General features: G+C 46.7%; 1 protein-coding gene across 1 annotated transcript in view; it reads right to left on the bottom strand.

Annotated features, from left to right (window-relative positions):
• The window catches only part of LOC147034449 (thymus-specific serine protease-like), a 63848-nt gene that overhangs the window by 22883 nt on the left and 17352 nt on the right, over window positions 1-23613 (bottom strand). Inside the window, exons 2-4 of the mRNA XM_085883543.1 lie at window positions 22445-22551; window positions 6710-6809; window positions 4703-4832 (exon numbers count right to left, since the gene is read on the bottom strand). Of these exons, the coding sequence (XP_085739669.1) occupies window positions 4703-4832; window positions 6710-6809; window positions 22445-22551 (337 nt within the window). The remainder of the gene's footprint in view (window positions 1-4702; window positions 4833-6709; window positions 6810-22444; window positions 22552-23613) is intronic.

Here is a 23613-nt window from a genome sequence, read left to right as displayed (position 1 = left end):
GATCTTTTGGATGACGTTAGCTCTCTCTCATTGCATCGCTAGGCTGTGTCTGAAATCCATTCTCAAGTTATAACATGACAGACAGACAGACAATGAATCCAATGACAGTGGATTTAGGCAACTCCCAGGAGGGTTTGTGACACGAAAATAAATAAATAAATAAATATGAAAGGTGTGTTTGTGTGCATGGATACATGGGCACATGGGCACACGTGTTGAAACTGCATATGCCAACTTGTGATACTGGTTATCCCTGTACGGGGGGCAGGATCTCCCAGGAATCCTTTTTTGTTAACTTGAGTTGAGAACGGATTAACGGATTTTCAGTGAAACCACTCTCAGGAAGTAAACACAACCACTTATCCCTCTCCCTATGAAGATATTTTATCCACAACATTGAGTCTGAATCTCCATGAATCTAAACCATATTCATTGACATTAAAACAAAAACTCTTCCTCCTTCATCTTCTTCACTTATCGTAATGGTGAGTCTTATTCAATCCTATTCCTCATGTTGATTAGATTCAGAAAATGGTCGCTATATTCAATACTTTTTTTTCTCCAACATTTGCATTTTATCCATATAACATGACATTTATCCAGGACAAGTGACAAGTGATATAACATGACAAGAGATCAGGTAATATGAGGCTTTCAGAGCAATCTGTCATAATAAATATTCATATGGATTAAACCCCATCCATTATTACACAGCCCCTGGATTGACTTGGAGTGTTATGCTAAAGATGACCAAACAGCCATTCAAGTTATTCAGTGATATAGATATGCTTTTGATGATAGAGAAGGCTAAAAGAGGTGGAATGTCACAAGTCTGTTCTCAGAGATATGCTAAAGCAAACAACAAATATTTTCCTCACCGTGATGCTACAGAAGATGGTTCTTACTTGATGTGTTACTATGCCAACAATATGTAGGGATGGGCTATGTCGCAATCTTTACCTTCGGGAAAACTCAAATGGATTAAAGAGAAACATTATGAAAGAATTTTATAAAATATCATGATCTCTTCTCAAAAGGATTGAGACAAAGCAGAAGTTGGGTATAATTTTGAGGTCAATTTGAAATGCCCAGAAGAACGTAACAAGCATAAAGACCTGCCACGTGTCCCCGATAAGGAGTGTCCAAGAAAAGAATGTCTCAGCGGTTATCAACAATCATTTCTTATTACAAGCAAACCAACAGAAGAATTGCTGACTACGTTATACGACAAAGAGAATTGTGTTATACATCAAAGGAATTTGAGACAATATTTATCTGTGGGGTTGAGAGTGTCGAAACTTTTAAACTCGATGAATTTTCTTCAAAGTCATTGGTTAAAGACCTATATTGATTTAAATAAGGCAAAGAGAACAGAAGCAAAAACAGATTTTGAGAAGGACTTTTACAAATTAATGAATGACACTGTGTTTGGAAAGACAATGGAAAATGTAAGGAATTGGAAAAAACATAAAACTTACTCCATCTTGGAAACAGGCATCTAAATTAATTAATAAACCAAGCTTTCAAAGAGCGGAGGTCTTCTCTGAGAACTTTTGTGGTATTCGAGTGAATACTCCAGCCCAAACCGCTCAACCGACTGCTCTGAAATTTTCAGAGATTAATGTCACCAACCCTGCGACGGTCCCGCATTGAAATTTCATAAAATTAGTTCGACCAAAAAGGTCTACATAGGCCAAGAGGCCAATTTGAGCCATATTTTCTAAAATTTGTGCATTTGCACATCAGGTCACTGAGTTCAACCACTTAGTAATTTTAAGGCAAACTTAGGCCAAAAGGCGAAATTTTCTAAAGCCTCAATTTTCATCCGATTGAGTTGAAATTTGAAAAGGATTTGCATATCTGGGCAGTGAATACAATCATATATTACTATTGAGGTTATCTTAGGTCAAAAGGTCAACATAGGCCATAAGGTCAACCCAAAATAGGCCAATTTTTTTAATTGTTTCTAAAATTGTCAATTTTCATCCGATTGACTTGAAATTTTAAGACCATTTGCAAATCAGGTCGCTGAATTCAACCACCTTTTAATTTACAGATCAGGTCACTGAATTCAACCACCTATTTATTTTGAGGTAAACATAGGTGAAAAGGTCAACATAGACCAAAAGGTCAACATAGGCTAAATTTCTAAAATCCTCAATTTTAATCCAATCAACTCAACTTTACAACTATGACCACCTATCCATGAGGAACAAAAGGTTCACAAATATGACATCAAGCATCATATATGGTTTGGCAGCCATATTGGATGTAACCTAAAACATAAAAAAAAACTTCTTCTCCAGAATGGCTAGACAGATCGAGGGGAAACTTCACACAAATGTTCCGCAACACATGCGTGTACAAGGTTGTTGGTGAATAATTGATGTCACATGGTTTGGCAGCCATATTGGATTTAAGAAAGATATTAAATAACGTTTTCTCTGGAGCTGCTTAATCAATCGACATGAAACTTCCCAATTGTGATCTCGGTGTGATGGGGAATAAATGTTTTAAATTTCAACTTGATTGGATACATGGGCAGGCAGCCACAATTATTTAATTTTTTGATCTGTTTCTTTACTTGGCTCTGCCTGGATGGGTTTGAGGGTAGAGGATAAGCAGCTGAAATGTGAATCCTATCCAGGATCCTCCTGATAACTTCATCTTTTGTTTTTGTTTGGGTTCCTTATGATTACTCCAATGCAGGACTGTTCCGATTTGGTATTCCATTTGATTTGAATTTAATTTATTTTAATCCCATTCTGAATTCAATTGAATAACCATAAAGAACATAATGGGTCAGGGTCAGATGTCCGATCAAAGCGGGAGCTAGTCATCACTGCTAGGCAGTTACTGTATAAAGTGGCAGTCCTAATTATGTGCCTTATTAATTACGTAACACCAGTACACAAATGCCACACACAAAAGAAGTCCTGGTGAGGGTCTGCAATCTCTGATTGCTCTTTTTGTTGGCAAAGTTGTTAATGTATGACTACTTCTCCAACAACTTAAAGAAGAAATATGTGGATGGAGTTCATTTACTTTGTATGGATACAGACAGCTTTATTTTGAAAATGAATATGGAAGATGTTTATGAGGATATGTCATAATACATGAATATTTATGATTCAAGGAATTACAAACCGAGTAGTAGTCTGTTCTCCACAAAAAATAAAAAGGGTTTTGTAAAGTTTATAAATGAGTTGGTGGAGTTGGTAAAATTCGTAAATTTGTAGGATTACAAGCAAAGGCTTATGCTTATAAATACTATTCTTCAAAAGATGGTACTTCTAAATGTGAGAAAAAGTTAAAGGGGAAAAGAAAAATGTAATCAAAGAAACAATAAATTTTGAGCATTATTACAACTGTTTAGCTTTTAAGTAAGAAGAGTAGAGAAAAATGAATATGATAAGAAGTTATAAACATTAATTATACACAGAACAAGTAAATAAAAAGGCATTGGGAGCTTTTGATGATAAAAGTTACATTTTAGGAAATATAATTGACTTATGATTATGAATATAAGTGTTAAGATTTACATAAGCAATACAAGATTAAGGTATAAGTGTTATGATATTTAAGAGTTAAGAAAAAAAAGTAATTTGGTTGAGGGGATTTTGATGGTCAACCAACGCCTTTTTTGAGATCAAAGCGAGGCAGGGAGCGAACGTGAGTGAGCAACAGCGAGTGTCTGTTGAGTGGTTCGTCCGAGAACCAAGTTCCAACATACTATTTATCAACATTCTCATTGGAGATGAGTGACAAGAGAATAAAACAATTTCATAAAATAGAACACAAACAGATATTATTTGGCCGTCTATATGAGTTTAATATAAAGATACCTGTATGCCAAGATTGAGAGTGTCTGTCTGTTTCTTCTGTATGAGAAGATTTTTATATTAGAAGAGTGTCCCCAGAACCATTTTTACAATCAATTAATGGGAATAATGTGTTAAGATGCCAGGATTGGAGGAATATTCTGGGGGGAGGAGGGGGGAGAATAAAGTTCTGAGGTGTGGAATTAAAAAGTCTCAATAGATAAGGATTTTTTGTTATACTAGTCATTTATTCAAAATTCCCTCTAAAGATATCAAATATATGAAGGGAATATAAGCTCTTTCCAATTAAAGAGAAGAATATGATGAAGAGACAATGGTGTAAGTATTCCATGATTGGAGAGGGGAAGAAAATGATGAAATATCCTAAGAAGCTTGGGGAAGGGGAAGGGGCTGGCAGTGGAGGAGGGGGGACACAGAGAATCAATTCTGAGGTGCGGAATCAAAAGTCTCCTTCCCATTGACTTAACATGAGAGGAGAAGACTCAGAACCAACATTCTTCTACTACTTATATAGAATGCTAGCTCTCCAAATATCTGATCACTTGTCCTGGATAAATGGGAATTCCAATAATGCTACAATAATAAGTCTCATTCATGGTTGATGCCAGGTCATTTCTCTTCAATGTTACAAGCCACTCTGATGCATGTCACTACAGAGGTGATCGTTTCATATTCCTGATAATTAATCTTTACTCTAATGTCTTATCAATCGTACTGCCCAGTGATCTCCCAGGAGATAGTCCTTGTCTGCCAGCATGTTTTACAATTGTTTTTGTGCTTTTCGACATGATGGTTCCACCTCAAGAAATCCAGACATATACTTGATATTGAATTGGAATAAAAGACATAGCTGTACTCACGACTGCTTCACAGAAAGGAATTTGAGAACTGAATCAGTGGTGCCCTCAGGATTCATGCTCTCTCCGTAAAGACGATGTTCCGACACAACCACCATGGCACCCATTTTCCTCGCCAGTTCTACTTGTCCACCTGACCTCAAGACAAAACATCAACAGTTAACAACAACAGACTGGGCATCCTCTGTCGATCCAAGTTTTTCCTTGGAAAATCAAAGTTACTCACAGTCTACCAGGCTTTTGTATAGCTCACTGGAGAACTCTTCCCAATGAGCTGGTGTCCAATAATCCCATACATCCTTCATGGATTCTATGGTATCTAAAGCTCTCAACATTATTGGAATCTCCGGTGATGAGGCTGAAGAATGTTTTTGTTTTTTTGGCCTTTTAGACATTATGGTAACAACAAGAGACCTCCAGGATGTAATGCCCTTCTAGTTAAACTTCCATAATCCAGGCTGACTGGAGAAGTGAGGAATAAAATAGTGGAGGTGTGCAATCTATGTAACCATCTTCCAGAGGTTATTCTGTCTAACTCTTCCCTATAGGCCTTCTAACAAGCAAAGCAATGCACCACCATCTTTTGTCATCCCCAATTTTAACTCATGATTTCTATTATCCACATTAACCTTTCCTAAAAAAAACAATCTTTCTTTCTAGTTTCAGTGTTTCCTCCATTCCTACATCTCCTCTTTTACTGTTCATTCATTCTCTTGATGTTTGTCCTACTGTCAGTTCTTCCTTGCTCTTTCATGAGCCTTGTTCCTGTAAATATAAAAAGATGATTTTAATCAATGTACTCTTCCAGCAATGACTTACGGCAGCAAAACATGGTCTCTCGCAACAGACAGAGATGGAGCAAAATTGATCACCACACAAATAGCCATGTAAAGATACCGTCTCAGCATAACCAAAAGGGACAAGAAGAAAAATGATAGGATCACATACAAAACATTCTTTTACATTCTTGTCACAATCAAAAAATGAAATGCAACTGGGCTGAAAACTTCGCAAGAAGAACGGATAACTGGTGGATAATAATAATTAAAAACTGGCAACCTAGAGAAGGCTCTGAAAGAAGAAAAGGCCCTTAAATCTAGATTAAATCAAAAAAATTAAAATAAGAAAAGATCAGATAGAAAGATTAAATGGAAAAAAATTACTGGAGTATTGAACGAACTAAAATTACATTGGATAGAACAGAATGGACCAGGTTGAGGGAGGAAGTCATCCTGCACTGGACTAAATAGGCTGATCAATTTAAGTGGTCACTGAATAAAAACGTGTTTTAAATTCAATCTAACATTTTAATTGATAAAAGGTAGCATTGCTGAATTTTGTGTAAGAAGTCATGGAGACAAACATTTTTTGAGAACTACTGCCCCAAGGAATTTTCTAAAAATCGACACTAAGCCTCACTCACAAAGCATTCATTATCCTTCGGTTTCAATATGAAGATCTTCCTTCGTATGCAGAACTTGGCTACGAGTAGCAGTTTTGTCACTGATGCAATGTCCTCTGTTGGTCATGGCAGGGATTTGGAATTTTTTTCTTGGTGGCAGTGATAGCTCAGCTACTCTTTGGGAAGGACATTGTAGGATCCTTAATGTCCACAAACTTATGCTGGCACTTGGGACACCCAGTTTAACATCCATCCAAGGGACGGCATACGCATTCGTGCCTCGTCCTGCCTCCAAGACATCAGCATGACAGTTTATGGCTAGGCCAATATTTGAACCCAGGCTAGATGGCCCTAAAGGGAACTTCGGTATACTATTAACTGAAGATGAAACTTTCATTAAAAGTACAATGAAGTCCACGGTGCTGTTCGTCAGTGAGCGAGTGAGTCTGCACATGTTCTATAATTTACTATTCTCTCTACCCTGGCAAGGCTCTGCATTGTTAAATGCTTAGTCTTGTTCAGACACTGCCTTTTACTAAAATGAACAAAAAACAATCAAGTCCCTCCCAACCCCATTAAAACATCCACAAGAGAAAAAAAAAACTTACCATAGAGGGCATTAAGGTAATTGACTTGGGATTCTCCCCCGATATATAAAAATACAGGTCCACACCTTTGATTCCAAAAGTTAGTGTTCACCCAAAATCTCTGCAGATGCACAATCCAAGGAATAGCAACAAATTACACAACAGGTATACAGTACAAAATTTCAATGTAATACCATGACAGAGTTAAATACATACACATAATACCATATCAATATAAAATATTGTTGCGGATTCGCGGCCGCCGGCGTGCGAACGGCCACGTAACTCGAATCGCGGCACGTCGCCCACCGGACGGACAATCCCGTCGTGACCCTCTCGGACTAACGCCGGGAACTAGTCACGGGTGGGCCTTTCGGCCTCACCACGATCGTGCCAATCGGCCCCCCGCGTGGGATAGGGTTGCTCGCCAAATTCGACCTACCTAAGTACTCACACGGAGGGTAGACCGGGCGATCGCACCTCGCCGCAGGTCGACTTCGGACACGGGCCACTTTAAGCGACCCGTTCCGTACTATCGGGATAACTGAGCGGTGTTATCGTCAACCCCGACGGTTCGATTAATTATCGGGCGTTTTAACCCACGACCAACCCTTTACGTGAAGTAAGATGGAGATTAAATAAAGGAAAAGACGAAGCGAAACGGGAAAAACAGTTCAACATCAAGCACATTTATTTCGCGATGGCACACGGATAGCGCACATATACAATTATACACCAAAAGCAAATGTAAAAGAAGAAACACACAATAATGCACAAAAAGCAAATGTAAAAGCAAAACACAATGCAGATCTACCACCGACTACCGAGCACACGGCAACACTTATACAGTTTTACTTCACAGACGGCGCCGACAACACATATACTCAAAGCAAAAGAAAAAGGGACCACCCTCCACGATGAGGGGGCAGACGGGCCTGGGGCCGAGACCGCGTCGAGCCTACCCGTCTGGTGATGAGCCGCAAAATGGCGGTGGCGCCCCGACTCTGCGGGCCTCGCGGACAGTGTCTGGAATGGGGTGGGAACGGGGCCCCCTTCTCGCACTATCTCAGCGCGGGGGGGAAACAGGAGGGGGTTGTTGATGCTCGGGGGGATGAGGATATCTCGCTGGCTCGGGTCCCGCGACGAGCGTCTCCACCGCGACCTCGGTCGCGTTATCGGCCTCCCCTCTCCGCAGCTCCCCGACTCTGACACGAGCGCCCTCTCGACTGCCTTCGCCGCCGCCACCTCTCCAACTCTCCCACTCTCCACAGCTCCGTCCAACTGCTTTCTCCGACTCTTCTCTTCTCCACTCTCCTTGACTGACTCTTTCCAACTCCACTCCCCGGCGAGCGAACGCGGCCCTTTATAGCCCCCGGGGATTCGCTCCTTCACCTTCGACCCTTTACCTCTGGCTGGCTCCCCATTGGACAGAGGAAAAGTGGGCGTGAATGCTTTTTGATCCATGAATCTGCATATAGCGATTATACTCCGACGCACCCGGAGGCGGGGCCAAATCGCCCCACGCTCGCTGATAGGACGGAACAGAAGTGGGCGTGAGTCGTTTTTGATCCGATTGCTTCGGAAAGGCTGGTGTTTTTTTGCGCCCGCTGCTCGGTGCGCGCCCTGCACGAGTCCAGTATCGGTGCCCACAAGCGGCGCGGGAATGGCGGTGATGCGATGGTTGCGACGGCGAGTTGTGACGGTAAAGGTCGTGGCTGTTGGCGTTGTTGTTGTTGTGAAGCGGCGTTGCGGTTGGTGGTTGTTGTGTGATGGCTGTTGAGACGTGGTTGATGGTGGTAGTAATGGTAGTAATGGCGGCTGGTCCAAAATAAAGATAGTAAAAGAAAAACGGCTATCTAGAAAGGTCGCAGCCCGAATGAATGACATTTATTCCCTCTAAACAACGGGTTTGGGCCTAACTACACATATACTTACAGAGATATCTCACCTAAGGGACCTGAATGGTGGTTTGCGAATTTCGTCAACCACAACACTACCCCCTCCCCTTTTTACAGACTCGTCCCGAGTCGTCAAATTTTCGCGTGCCATCATGTGTAGTTTTCCCCTAGTACATTTTACCTACGGATCCCTGAGTGCGACATTCATGGTATTCGTGTCCCCAAAATAAATAACCTGAGGGCTGAGTAACTACCTAAACAAACCCACTCACACGGACGACTTAAATAAAATTGCCGGCGCTAGGACAGACATGCCGTGGGCGCACTCATACGTACAGTACATCTTAACCTTAACTTACAAATTTTACACTAAAGCATGGCCCAGGATCAATGGACTCTGCAAAAAGAAAGCAGTTAGCAGGGAGCCAGGCTGCTCGCATGCAGTCTCTGGCTCAAACAATGCAGGTGACAGGGAACATGGCCGGCTACTCACTCGCAGTCCAAGGCCTTCCCTTTTGAACTGAACGCAGTGAACCACAACGGTGCATGGGCTGCACAAACACAGTCTCCGTGCCAGCTCAAGTGGCACACGCAATGAGCACAACGAATGGATGGATGAATGGATGCACGCAAACACGGTGCACGGGGCGCCACTGCAGGCCCGTGTTGTAGCTGCCAACAGGGCAGTTCTTGCAGCTTGCAAACTGTTGCTTTCTGATCCTGGCGCACATGGCAATGAACAGGGGGGGGGGGGGCAAAGCAAAAATTGAACGGGGCTGGTGAACAGGGGCAGTGGGCATGGCATGGCAAAGGTGAGCAGGCAACCACAGCCTGCAGAAGAAGGCCGCTGCAGGCAAACACAGCCAGCAGATGAACTGGCCGGCACAGGCCTTGCAGAAAACAGCTGCAGACGATCCGGCCGGTACAGGCCTTGCAGCACAGCAGCTGCAGCCGATCCAGCCGGCACAGGCCTTGCAGCAAAACAACAGCTGCCGATGAAGCTGGCCAGCCTTCGCCGTTCAGTGGAGGTTGGTGGAGGGAGTGCGGTGGTGCTGGCCACTCGGAAGGCGGGCTCGGACCTACCCTACGGTCTCCCTCCCAACCTATCGCCTTTGCCTGTCACTGTCTATACCCACTCCCTTAATTTGTCAAACCCAAATTTAGCCCCAACTTATTTTTTTTTTTTTACTTCCCCACTATAAATCGTCCCCTAACCCCCTGTACTGTCCTTGTTCGGCTAACCTATCCTGTCACCTAGCCTACTCCCAACCCCTACGTTCCCTTCCCGGAGGGGAATAAGGGAGAGCTAGCGTCCTGTGTCGAGGCCCAACGAAGCCTCAGAATGGCCTCCCCAGAGTTCAGCGATCTAACCCAAAGTGGGTCCAGCGGCCCACAACGAGAGCGAGGGGATGGATGGTGTGGAGGGGTACACTTCCTATCTACCCTAACCATTCAACTGTTAAACTACCCCGGGGCTTTCAACAAGCGCCTCGCGCTTAAGCTATTGGTTCTAACAACCCAGATTCCCGTCGCCTGTGTTGGTGTCCTCACAATTTCGGGCCTCGCCCCCCAATTTTCTCTCCGTGCCCTAACACGGTCTCATGGCTGGGACACGTGGCTCCCTTTGGCAGGCACGACCCTCTGCCGAATCTCCCGCTATGGCACCCCCGGGCACTACACTGCCTCCGAGCCTACCAGCTCCCTAAACACCGGGGAGTGCCCCCCATGGCACCTCCCCTGAAACGCACACGTGGCAGGCTGGCTTCCCAGGCCCCTTTCCGAGGGTCACCCGTGCCCACAACACTGCCCACGCGGCTAACGGCGCCCCGGGCCCCCGCACCAAGCAGGCGCACCCGTGCCCACTACGCTATCTCGGCCCCCCATGGGCCCTTGGCCTACCACGGCCGACTAGCCTGGTGCCCGGGGTACCCACTCAGCGATACTCACCTTTCGCAGGCACGCTCCCAGCCCGTCAACAGGGCTCCTGCACCCCTCCAAACGGGTTTCGAGCCTACACTCCCACCAACAACAAAACGACCTCCATTTTGTAAATTTGACTAACCCCCTAACTCACTCTACACTGACCCCGGGGTCCCTTGGGCGGGAGTCACTCCTCCCCCCAATCACTCTCGCACCATGCAGTCCCCATTCGCTCCACTCACACAGACCCGCTGGCCTCACTCACTCATCATGTACTCACCTCACAACTTTTCAACACACACACCGCTGAACTCTGCCATCCTTCTCACTACCTCCCCGAACTAACTCGTGCTCCCACGTCGTCCCTTAAACTACAGCACGTTCCTTTTAACACTACGTAGCTAAACTACGTCCCCTCTACACATTCACAAGTCTGTCACTGTCTCCACATCTCTAAAATAACTTTCCCAACCTAAATCTCGCTACAATCCCTCTAACTAATCCATTCCACGGACTCCATGAGGACTTACCCCTGCCCCATGAAGTCGGTCTAACTAAGCTAACCCTTCCCCCTAACTAGTTTCCATCCTGTGCCCTGGTCAAGGGGGTCTTCCACCCCTTGCCCAGGAATCCTGTGCACCCGAAAGTGAGGCTTGCTGTTCTTTTTTTTTTTTTCTAATTGCGCAGCACCAGCGCGGTAACTCACAGCTCGCGCACTTTGCACCTGCCTGTGACGTCATGCAGCTGCACGTGTACCTCATCCCTCCTTGGACGGTACCATCCGGCAGGGATACCCCTCCTGCCGGATTCCAACCCCACGTGCAGCCATGACGTCACCGTGCGCATAAAAAAAAACACAAGCCCCACGTCTCGAGGGGTTCCCCACGCGAACACATGTGCTTTGCCCGTTGGAGCTTAACACACACGATCGCGTGGAGAACCCGTCCGGTCCAAATCCGTAATCCTGCCTAAACTTTGTTTGTCCGCGGGATCGGCAAATCCACCGCGTGCGTTTCCGGACCGGGACTTCACTCTCGCAAGCGAGCACGTGGGGGCCTCGTGCGTTGCACAGCACGGACCTCGTGCTCGCTGCTGGGTGAACCCGGCACGGTCCCTGAAACAGCTACAGCCGCTACTCGGCTTTCTTTCCTCTGTCGCCGTCGTCGTCGCCATTCACCACACGCACTCCCGCGTATTACGACGCTAACACACCTCACCATTAAACTCACACCGGGAGACGCGGCTGCACGTTCACACATGCCCACCGACATCTCCCTTACATACCACTCTCTCACACACACGGTCTCCCTTGAACTCGGCCGTTCACTCAAGCATGCCATCTCCCTCGCACACGTGGCTCCACTCACTCGCGGCCTTTCACTCACTCGTGCCATTTCCCTCACACAAACCATACCACTCACACACGCGGGGGCACTCGCCCGCGGTGCCTCACTCATACTGGCCGTTTCACTCACACACACGGCGACACTCACACACGGTGCCTCATCCACACACGGCATGCTGGGAAGCACGCCCTTTGGCACACTTGCCACGACACCACTCACACACGCGGGGGCACTCGCCCGCGGTGTCTCACTCACACACCGTGCCTCACTCACACACGCGGGGGCACTCACACCTTGCACCACACACACAGGGACAACCACACTGGGGATTCGTGTCCCCACAAGGGTCTCCGGGGCCTCTCTACCCCCCAAGCTCGGCGTGCACCCGTCCACAGCACTCCTCCCCTCGAACTCGCAAAGCACGACCGAACTCACCTGGTCGTGACTCGCCTCAAGGGGGCATACTCCCTCCCCTCGTTCCTGGAGGAGGCCATCCAGCTGCTCGCACCGGGTCTCTACCCAGTCCGCGAGCTCACCCCCATTATCCTCCACTACCTCCGTGTGTGTGTGTGCGTCTCTATCCCCGTCTTCATCGTGTAGTCTTCCCTCTATCGTTCCCATCTCCCGTGTCTCTGCCAACTCAGTCACCTCTTCACCCTTTGCCTCTCTTGTCTCAACTATTATTTCCGTCTCTTCCCTTATCTCCCTCGTGCACGTCTCCGTCACCCCAATTCGTTTTTCCCTCTCGGTTACCGTCACGACCCTCGCCCAACACGTCCCCCGAATTATTTTTTCCTTACCCGCCTCCACCGCGGGCCCGACAGCCGTTGCACTCCCTCTCAGCTCGTTCGCTCCCACACGTGGAGTCGCCATTTTAAGCTCCCCGGTTACTGCCTTCATGCCCGCCTGCAGGCTTCGGCCTATGCTCTGCGTCTCACCCTGCAGCTCTTTCATTTCTTCCTTCATGTTTGTTTCCATTTCGTTCATTTGCTGTGTATTCGCATCCATTTTCGTTTTCACTTCGTTCATTTGCTGTGTATTCGCATCCATTTTTTCGTTCATTTGTTGTGTATTCGCATCCATCCTCGCTGTCATTGCCGCCAGCATGGCGCATAGCTGGGCCATGTCAGGTGCGCTTGGGTGAGCCGTTTCGGCAAGGATCGGGGGGTTTTGGTGGAGAGGGGGAGGGGAGGTGTCATACACTGCGGCCGCCGCCGCACCTATTTCGGGCTCTGGGTTCAGTTGGGGGAGTTCGTGTTCCTGCACAACCAACATTTCCTGCACGGGGTTTTCATCCTGAACCATGGATTCTACACATTCTACATCCATTTCTAATACCCCCGGCTCCCGCTCGCCTTGAGACGCCATCTTATTTCTCGTAAAGGGTAAATTTGAATCGCTCGTAATTTGGAGGGAATCGGGGGTCGCTCCTCTCACCCTGGACCGATTCCCGTGAATTTAGCTGGAGACAGGAGAGCCCGTTTTCCCGCTCTCCGATACCAGTGCCGCGAGGAGGGCGATGAGTTTATATCGCATGACCTGACACCAGTGTTGCGGATTCGCGCCCGCCGGCGTGCGAACGGACACGTAAATCGAATCGCGGCACATCGCCCACCGGATGGACAATCCCGTCGTGACCCTCTCGGACTAACGCCGGGAACTAGTCACGGGTGGGCCTTTCGGCCTCACCACGATCGTGCCAATCGGCCCCCCGCGTGGGATAGGGTTGCTCGCCAAATTCGACCTACCTAAGTACCCACACGGAGGGTAGACCGGGCGATCGCACCTCGCCGCAGGTCGACTTCGGACACGGGCCACTTAAAGCGACCCGTTCCGTACTATCGGGATAACCGAGCGGTGTTATCGTCAACCCTGACGGTTCGATTAATTATCGGGCGTTTTAGCCCACGACCAACCCTTTACGTGAAGTAAGATGGAGATTCAATAAAGGAAAAGACGAAGCGAAACGGGAAAAACAGTTCAACATCAAGCACATTTATTTCGCGATGGCACACGGATAGCACACATATACAATTATACACCAAAAGCAAATGTAAAAGAAGAAGAAACACACAATAATGCACAAAAAGCAAATGTAAAAGCAAAACACAATGCAGATCTACCACCGACTACCAAGCACACGGCAACACTTATACAGTTTTACTTCACAGACGGCGCCGACAACACATGTACCCAAAGCAAAAGAAAAAGGGACCACCCTCCACTATGAGGGGGCAGACGGGCCTGGGGCCGAGACCGCGTCGAGCCTACCCGTCTGGTGATGAGCCGCAAAATGGTGGTGGCGCCCCGACTCTGCGGGCCTCGCGGACAGTGTCTGGAATGGGGTGGGAACGGGGCCCCTTTCTCGCACTATCTCAGCGCGGGGGGAAACAGGAGGGGGTTGTTGATGCTCGGGGGGATGAGGATATCTCGCTGGCTCGGGTCCCGCGACAAGCGTCTCCACCGCGACCTCGGTCGCCTTATCGGCCTCCCCTCTCCGCAGCTCCCCGACTCTGACACGAGCGCCCTCTCGACTGCCTTCGCCGCCGCCACCTCTCCAACTCTCCCACTCTCCACAGCTCCGTCCAACTGCTTTCTCCGACTCTTCTCTTCTCCACTCTCCTTGACTGACTCTTTCCAACTCCACTCCCCGGCGAGCGAACGCGGCCCTTTATAGCCCCCGGGGCTTCGCTCCTTCACCTTCGACCATTTACCTCTGGCTGGCTCCCCATTGGACAGAGGAAAAGTGGGCGTGAATGCTTTTTGATCCATGAATCTGCATATAGCGATTATATTCCGACGCACCTGGAGGCGGGGCCAAATCGCCCCACGCTCGCTGATAGGACGGAACAGAAGTGGGCGTGAGTCGTTTTTGATCCGATTGCTTCGGAAAGGCTGGTGTTTTTTTGCGCCCGCTGCTCGGTGCGCGCCCTGCACGAGTCCAGTATCGCTGCCCACAAGCGGCGCGGGAATGGCGGTGATGCGATGGTTGCGAGGGCGAGTTGTGACGGTAAAGGTCGTGGCTGTTGGCGTTGTTGTTGTTGTGAAGCGGCATTGCGGTTGGTGGTTGTTGTGTGATGGCTGTTGAGACGTGGTTGGTGGTGGAAGTAATGGTAGTAATGGCGGCTGGTCCAAAGTAAAGATAGTAAAAGAAAAACGGCTATCTAGAAGGGTCGCAGCCCGAATGAATGACATTTATTCCCTCTAAACAACGGGTTTGGGCCTAACTACACATATACTTACAGAGATATCTCACCTAAGGGACCTGAATGGTGGTTTGCGAATTTCGTCAACCACAACAATATCAACATATACAAGAAGGATAAAATTAAATAAATCTTAGTTAGATTTTTTGGTCTTGGTCATTCAGTTTTTTCGTTTTTATTGCTTTTCCCCATTTAAAATTGGCTTTGTTTGAACACCCATCAATCAAACAGACAAGATTACTCAAAACACTATCTGAATACCAACACACACAACTTTTGTTGTATAACTCGTATCAGAGTCTTGCAATGTGGGGAGTACCAAAGGAGTTCTTCGAACAAGACACACCAGTCCAAGAAACTTCCAAAAAAAGTATATAAAGTACATATGTATTGTGACCGTTGTGAACCCTTGGGAGAAATGAAACACAAACACATAGGATTAAGCTCGTTATGTCTTAAGATTCTGTTTAGCTTTTAAGTAGATACCGTATTCATGTGGATAGATATGCGTGTTGCGAATGTTACCTTTAGTACATTGTCTTTCCTTTCTACATCCTGGACTCGAACCATTTCACACTCAACAACAACAAACACACACACACACACACACACACACACACACACACACACACACACACACACACACGATGCCATTTTAATGTCATTCCTTCTTGCTCTCGCAGATAATTCCACGTGACGGGCTCGCCAATCCACTCAAACAGCATCGCATTGTCGCAGTTTCCCCTTCCTTGACAGGAAGCCATCAATCCGCAGAATTGACAGGTGCATGACAAATCGCCCCTTCCCCCTTCCCAGAAAGTCCACCATGGAGACCACATCCCACCAATCAGGCACCATCCATTGCTGGGCAGAAGTTTGGGAGGGAGCCAACCAATTATCGGTGGTGAAGGTCAGTCTGCCCTCTTGGGCTCTGTACCAACGAGGGTCCCAGAGCTGCAAGGAAAAGTGTGTGTGTGTGTGCGTGCGTGCGTGCGTGCGTGCGTGCGTGCGTGCGTGCGTGCGTGTGTGCGTGCGTGCGTGTGTGTGTGTGTGTGTGTGTGTGTGTGTGTGTGTGTGTGTGTGTTGGGGGGGGGGGGGATGAAGGAGGAAATGCAGAGAAGGAATAGCCACTTGACTTAGCGTGTGAAATGAGACATGCACCAACTTGGGACACAAGCTTTGAAAGGAGTGGGGGTTGTCCAGAACCATTTACTTTGACTCTGCTCTTTGCACTATTATCGTCTTTCACCAAAACCATACATTTAACCACGAGCCCATTCAAATCACATTCATCTCTTCCTTTTTCTTTCTTTTTTCCTTCCTTTTTCCAGTTTGAGCATAGTGAAGCGAAGCGAGCGCTCTGTCCGCACTCTTCGTTCTTTTCACTCCTTTTCTTTCTCTTCATCCCACCACACATACACACGTCTCCACACCAAGCCCGGTGCACTGTCACCTTAGCCCGGTCGCTCATCTCACCTCCCGGCCACATCACAGCTGTCCAAGTTAACTCACCTTGCCTCACTGGCAGCCATTCCCGTGGAAACTGCACAACCCATTGCGTCAGCCAGTTAACATCAGGCGCCACTGGAGATCAGGAGTGTGAATGGAGTGGAGGGAGGAATCCGGTCGGGAGTTTGAGTGGAATGATACACATTCCATTAGGCCTGGCCATCCAGTGGCAGCAATCCAGCCAGGTTGTTACAAGGTGTGTTAGGGGCATGCAAAAGACCCCCCACTATTTCTTTTTCCACCATTTCTTATTCTCCCTCATTCCCATCTCTCACTTCTCAGGTTGTATGTTTTGATGCCAAATAAGTTATAGTGCAAAGTAATTAAGTTTCCAAGGGAAGGTTTGTCACGAAGGGGAAACCTGGGGAAATGTATACATCCCTGTAACAATTGTATATATTCCTTGTATTGCCATTGCTTGGGTTTTCCCACCATCTCTTGCTTGAATTTAATTGCTAATTCTCCCACCATTTTCTGCCTTGCTTGCTTTGATTACACCTATGGGTATAAAGAACTGTGTCTTGACTTATTCTGTTTGGGTTTGGTCATGATATAGCGCTCCTGGAGGTAGTTAGCTCAAGCGATTGACATCTGTTTCGCAGCCACAGGCACGATTCCCCTTCTACTGCGGTCATCTCTCAGGTACGGTAAACTGACACAGGGCGAGAGGATCAAACCAGAGGTGAGTGTTGTGGATGGCATCCGTGGTCTTTTTATCAACGTGTCAGCCTTTCAGAGTTATCCAAGGCGACGCCATCACAATATTTATGATGATGTACCATACTCCACAAAATGTTAGTGCTGCTAAAGCAGTTTGCCATTGCCTACCCAATGGTGTTTGGCTATGAATTTGTCCAATTCTTTTAAATACTGAGCATCAAGCAAAGAAGCAGCACATACCATTTTTAAAGTCTTTGGTATAACTCGGCTCGGGTTCAAACCACTGACTTCCAGGACTCAGAACGGAAGCTTGAACCATTATTCCACTGAGACTTTATTACTCATTCATTTTTGTTGTACAGAGATCAGGCCAGGTAGGGTTGCATGCGCTGGAGCAGCGCGTCGCTGTGTTCACTTTCTGTCGTTGCTCCAGGGGCCTCCATCTGGCCACCCCCAGGCAGATGCCTGGCCCATCCCAATCTCCTTGAGATGCTGATCAACCTGCTGCAACCACGAAGCACTTGGTCAGTCCATTGGCCTCCTCCACTCACGAGGCTCCCTCGCTGAGAGAATCTGGTGAGCAGGATCAGCGGCAGGAAAACGAGCCACATGTCCATGCAGCCGCAGCTGATGCTCACGGACTATGCAGGTAACAAATCTCATTTGAGTCTCTCTCAGCAACCGCTCGTTGGACACAAAGTCCGACCAGCAATAGCCAAGTATTCTTCGAAGAGACCTGGTACCAAAGGAATGAAATCTCCATCTCAGATCCCTGGTCAGAGTCGCAGTCTCACATCCGTAGAGCAAGACTGCAAGTACCAAGGACCTGAAGACTCGGACTTTCATCCTTCCGCACAGGTACCGACAGCACCACACCCCATGATCCAGTGAAATGACAACTCCCCAGGCCCGATGCAGACGTCTTTTAACCTCTGGCTCAAAGCCAGCAGACACACAAATATCACTGCCAATGTAGGTGAATCTCTCCAGGACCTCAACAACCTCACCACAAACAGGTACAGACAGGAAAGCAGCATCAAAGATGTCATTTGAAGCCTGTATCTTAGTTTTGACCCAGGAAACCCGTAATCCCAGCAACATAGACTCCTCATTCAGCACATCGAGGGCCCCCAAAAGGATATGCAGTCTCCACAAAGATGACTGCATCGTCTGCGAAATCAAGGTCAGAGATCTTGACATTCCCAAACGATGCACAGCAGCTTGATCTCTCTGACATCCTCCCCAGAATCCAGTCAATACAAGCGTGGAAAAGTATGGGGGCCAGTACCCATGACGAACTCCAGTAAGAACTGGAAATAAGTCAGAGATGGTACCACCACATCTCACAGTACTGCAAGCAGCCCCTGCCGAAACTCTCATCTGCGTTCGGTGACGACGCAAAGAGCAAGGATATGGTCAATCGTTGAACTATTTGTTGTAAAGCCTGACTGCTGTGGGTGCTGGTGCTCAAGCAAATGGTGGTGAACCCTCTCAAGAATTATCCGAGCAAAGACCTTGCTCAGCACTGAGAGCAGCGTCACCCCTCGGGAGTTGTTGCAGTCTTGGCGATCACCCTTCCCTTTCCAGAGAGGGACAACAAGACCCCTCTTCCAGTCAGTTGGGATGATGCCTGTGTTCCAGGCAGAGCACAGAACTGCATGTAACGGCATGAGGTGGCATTTCCACCAGCCTTGAGAAGTTCAGCATGGATGCCACAGATCCCAGGAGCTTTACCCCGATATTAACCGGTTCACCACAGCCAGTGTTTCCACAAATGCAGGTGGATCACAGTTGATTGGAGGGTAAGCAATAGGGATAGCAATAACTGACATCCAACTAATCAGCTTGTGGTTCAGCCTGGTACAGCCGCTCAAAGTAACCAGCCCCTGCAGGCCTTCACTTCGGACTCCTCTCTCAAGAGCCCACCACCTTCCGCTCTAACTGCAGTACACCGAGGGACGGGATTGGAGGAATGCAATGCACAAATTCCCCTGTAAGCAGAATGAGAATAACTTGACCACAGGTGATGGTCTACCCCCTCACAGATTACTCACACATAGGCCTCATTGTCCACCGTCAGCGCACGTTCACTATTATGCCTCAACTCACAGAATAGCTCAGCTCTGCCATTAAGCCTGTCCCTGCGACTCTGGTCAATTGTACCCAGTGTCCCTTGAGACAAAATTCTTCTTCGCCCTTTTCGCCCTTCTTCCCCTCAGTTCCAAGATATCCACCGGCAACATCAAGGAAATCAAGGTCAGAGATCTTAACATTACATCTGTGCAAGTCTTTTACAGATCCAGACATTCTAATCACTATTAATTTAATTTAGACTGACATGTCCCATGGATCTGGATTCCACATTTTTTTCAACATTTCATTTTATTATTCGTCATCCTGGTGGTAAAATACAATGCCCAAGGCACTGAGAGGATTAGAAGGGTGGAGACAAAAGGAAAAGTTTTTTTTTTTCAATACGGCATTTTTGAAATGACGTAACCCACCCGAAAATGCTTGGAGCACATCTGCATTGGGGTGATCGGGGGGGGGGGGGATAATATGTATCATGTGTCCGTGATGAGGATTGTTACTTGAAATGGGTCACCAAGCTTCTGAAAGAAGCCAGCAATACGTGCAAAAGTACCTGAGAGAAAGGGCTGTGCCTCTGCACAACCAAAGACTTGGAGAACTTTCTCAACTCGCCGAACAGGCACTTGCTCGTACTGCAAACTCTTGACCACGTGGGTTGGTGGAAGGCCCGAGTGGTGGGACGTGCGTTACACAAACCCCCAATGGATCGCTATTGATCAATGGACTGATTGTGCATCTGGATTAGATTCTTCTGAACACCGATGGGATGGATATATCTGGGGCTTGTGCATGCACAGGGTATGTCTGAAATTATATTTATTATTAATCATGTGTGGGAGCAGTGTGGTGGTTAGGGAGCTGTATGGGCTGTGGGGGTCGTTATAAATATATTTTGTTTGGTTTTGGGGCCGCAAGAGCAATTGTATTAGATTTTTGCATCTGATGGTGAAAGGAGAACTGTCCAACCGAGTGTGTGTGTGTGTGTGTGTGTGTGTGTGTGTGTGTGTGTGTGTGTGTGTGTGTGTGTGTGTGTGTGTGTGTGTGTGTGTGTGTGTGTGTGTGTGTGTGTGTTAGTTATATCCACGGTTGACACTAGAACGTACCAATAGTAAATGGTACGAACCTGACATCTCTCAATCAAGATTATTTCTCGTATTCCTATATTTTTGCAAGTCCAATTTGCATTCAGGAACACAACAATTATGATGAACCATCTTGAAATTGCCACACTTTCATTTAAATGCTGAAAATTATGTTAAAAAGACAGTGTTCATTAAAGATTTTGCACGAGAAACGGCAGGTTAAAAGTGCCCAGTGAGCGGGACTGAGTCACTGAAAACATACACACAGCACATGCGCAAAAAGCCTTTCTTAGTCATGTGTCATTTTGAAAATTACGTATTGATCGCACATTGTTTTTTGGGGGAAATAGAAAAGGCACTTTGGGAAATTACCAGCTCTAATCTTGCCAACCTGATGATACTACACAGCAGACTTCAAGATTTCTGTCTGCAGGTATACAAAGATTGCAGCAAAAAGGGAAACGACGGGTTTGGTTTATTACCAGGAACATTATATTAGTTGTTCTAGAATCCTTGGGTTCTCTTTGTCGACATTAAATATAATGTTCTCATATCATCAAGGGACCTCAAATGCTGCATAAAGATGCAATGAGGAATTAACACGTGAAAAATAAAACCTGGCCGTGCTCGAGGTGGCAAGGGTTCTACTGGGTGGTTTACCAATGTCGACCCAGTGTTGTTTGCCCGTGCTTTATCCTTTTCAATGCTGAGCATCAAGCAAGGAATCAGCACGGACCATTTTAACAGTCTTCGATATGACTCGGCCAGAGTTTGAAGCAGACTCAGAGCAGATGCTCCAACCATTACACCAGCGAATCTGGTAATACAGTATATATGAAGTAAAGCCTCCGTATTCGAGAGGTCTACATTTGCGGGAAAAAATTTGTGTACATAGTCAAGGCTCATGGAAGAGCTAGTACACTGAATGGATCAGGACATAACATACAAAAACAGGATGCAAAAGATGGAAGCATGGAGTGGACAAGTTGGACACAGAAGGAAACTCGAAGGAGGGAAAACTGGAAAGCTGAAAAGAGTCTAAAGAATTTCTATACTCAAGACTGAACTCTCAAACCTGTCTCCCTCCTCAAAATCCTGGTGGCATCTGATTAAGTCTGGTTTCTGGTGTATGTTCCCCCTTTTTTGCAGTCTTTTTATAGTTTCTCTTCCAGTCTTGCTTGTCCTCGCATCCCTTCTTTACACATATTCTCAGCCACTCAAAGTTATACCTATTCGTAAAGAACCCCACATCTTATCATCCCCAAGTCTAAATTTAATGCTCACGGCCATTTGTTGGTCAACATCTTGTCTCGCCACTCTATTTTCTCATACAAATTCAGCTCGTTCTTAAAGACTGAAGTCCATGGCCACTTCATGGTCTTTCCAATTTCTCCATAAATAAAAATGACAGCAGGGTTTTGAAGCTTGCTGCTGTTCTTCTTCCCCCATTTTATACCATCCACTCCTCTCTTCAAGTTGTATTGCGTCTATGTGCTATTGTCCACCTGCTTCTCATTCACCTCACTGTTAATCAATCAATCATTTGGCCCTTGTCATTTATCTCTTCCAGGATCCTCACCAACTGCCATTAATATAATGCATTGCTTGTGCAAGGCATCTTGCTCGAGATTTGGTGCTTGTTGGAAACAGACGTCTATGTGGCATATGTGATGAGGCCCTTATGGTTTACATGCACAGGATGAAATTCATACAAGTTTTGTTACTCTGTTATCAATTTGACTTGTTACACCATGTACCCCATTTATAGCTACGTAGTTCCTTCTAGAATTGTCTCCCTCTTAGAAACAACAATAATGCTGAAAAATTATGTTTCATTCTAATACTGTAATTGAAGAATGAAACTGTGCTTGACAAACCTTCAACCAACATCATCAAGAGGAAGATGAATCAGAGATGATGACATTGGAAAGGTTGAGGGAAAAGCAGGTTTTGAGATTCAAAGGAGGGAAAGTATGAGGAAGGAGTGCTAATAGGAGAGTACTATTGGATGCGGGATAAAAACGAGCCCGATTGGACACCACACCTGTGGAATTGTCTTGTCACAGTCGGGGTCAAAGTGATCTAGTGGTTGTTGTATAATCTGTGGTTGCAAAGGACGATCAGCATCATCTCTGCTCATCAGGATCATCTCTAAGTAGAAATGGGAGGACATATCAATTAGAATTACGATTAAAACAAATGAAAATGACAAAATCAAAGGTATTATTGTGGAAATGGCTTCTCGGGGTTAAATGTGCTCTGGTCTTGCAACACCAAATAGGCATTAGTTTTGACGCCGAGGCCCGAGCCTCGAACATTCCGAAAGAGTCGAAAGGCTCAAAATAGTAATTTCCCAATGACTTATGGTCAAACCACCAATCGGTGCAAAGCAGACAGGGTTGGGCAATGTCACAAGGCAGGGTATCCTGGGTGCCCTAATAAGGGCCCCAAACTCACAATGGGGACCCCAGTCTGGTTGTGCAGATATCACATTTCAGTCCAGTGAGAGTCCAATCGAGTACATGTGGCACAGAAAGCCAAGCTGCGGAACCTGCACAATCACTTCTTCCACCTCTCACCTGTATGAGAACAGGGCTCCCATCGGTGTACCTTGCACCCCCCACCACTTCCCCGCCCCCTTTCGGGATGTGGAGTCATTCACTTTATCAATAGTACCATGATGTCCGTACAGACTGTAGCTGGTATTTCTGGCTTGTCCCTCTCCTGGTCCATCTACTGTGGTGTGCTTGATGGCATGATAAGAAATAGTTTAGTTGAGGCTTTTCCGTCCATACGAAACCCAGGATGAATATTTTGGTTGGTATCAGTGAATAAGTTTGTACATAAAATGTTTGCATGCCCCCTGTTCACCCTCACCTCTTCCTTGAATACACATGAATGAACTGGGTCTCCTTTTGAGTTTTTTGAGTCGCTACAATTGATAAGCTGTACAGGCTTACAAGTCCTATAAAAGCCAGATATAGTAGGATGAGTAACGTTAAAGTCTAAACCCCTCCCCTGAGCATGATCAACCACTCTAAGTCGCTATTTTGAGTGTGTCAGTGGATGGATGAATCCAGCTTGTCACTCAATTGACCTCGGTTGACCAAATTGAGCTCGGCCCTCAATGCAAGTTGGCCCTTAATCCAGCTCGGTGCATCCGGGCCGATTGGCTGATGCGAACGCAGTTACAGTATGCACGTGGATAAAGTG

The sequence above is a fragment of the Eptatretus burgeri genome, chromosome 1, assembly GCF_056783735.1.
Source record: "Eptatretus burgeri isolate ZD-2024b chromosome 1, Ebu_testis_v1, whole genome shotgun sequence".
Lineage (NCBI taxonomy): Eukaryota > Metazoa > Chordata > Myxini > Myxiniformes > Myxinidae > Eptatretus > Eptatretus burgeri.
The sequence above is the reverse complement of the archived record's forward strand: the minus strand, read 5'-3'. Positions and strand labels throughout refer to the sequence as shown.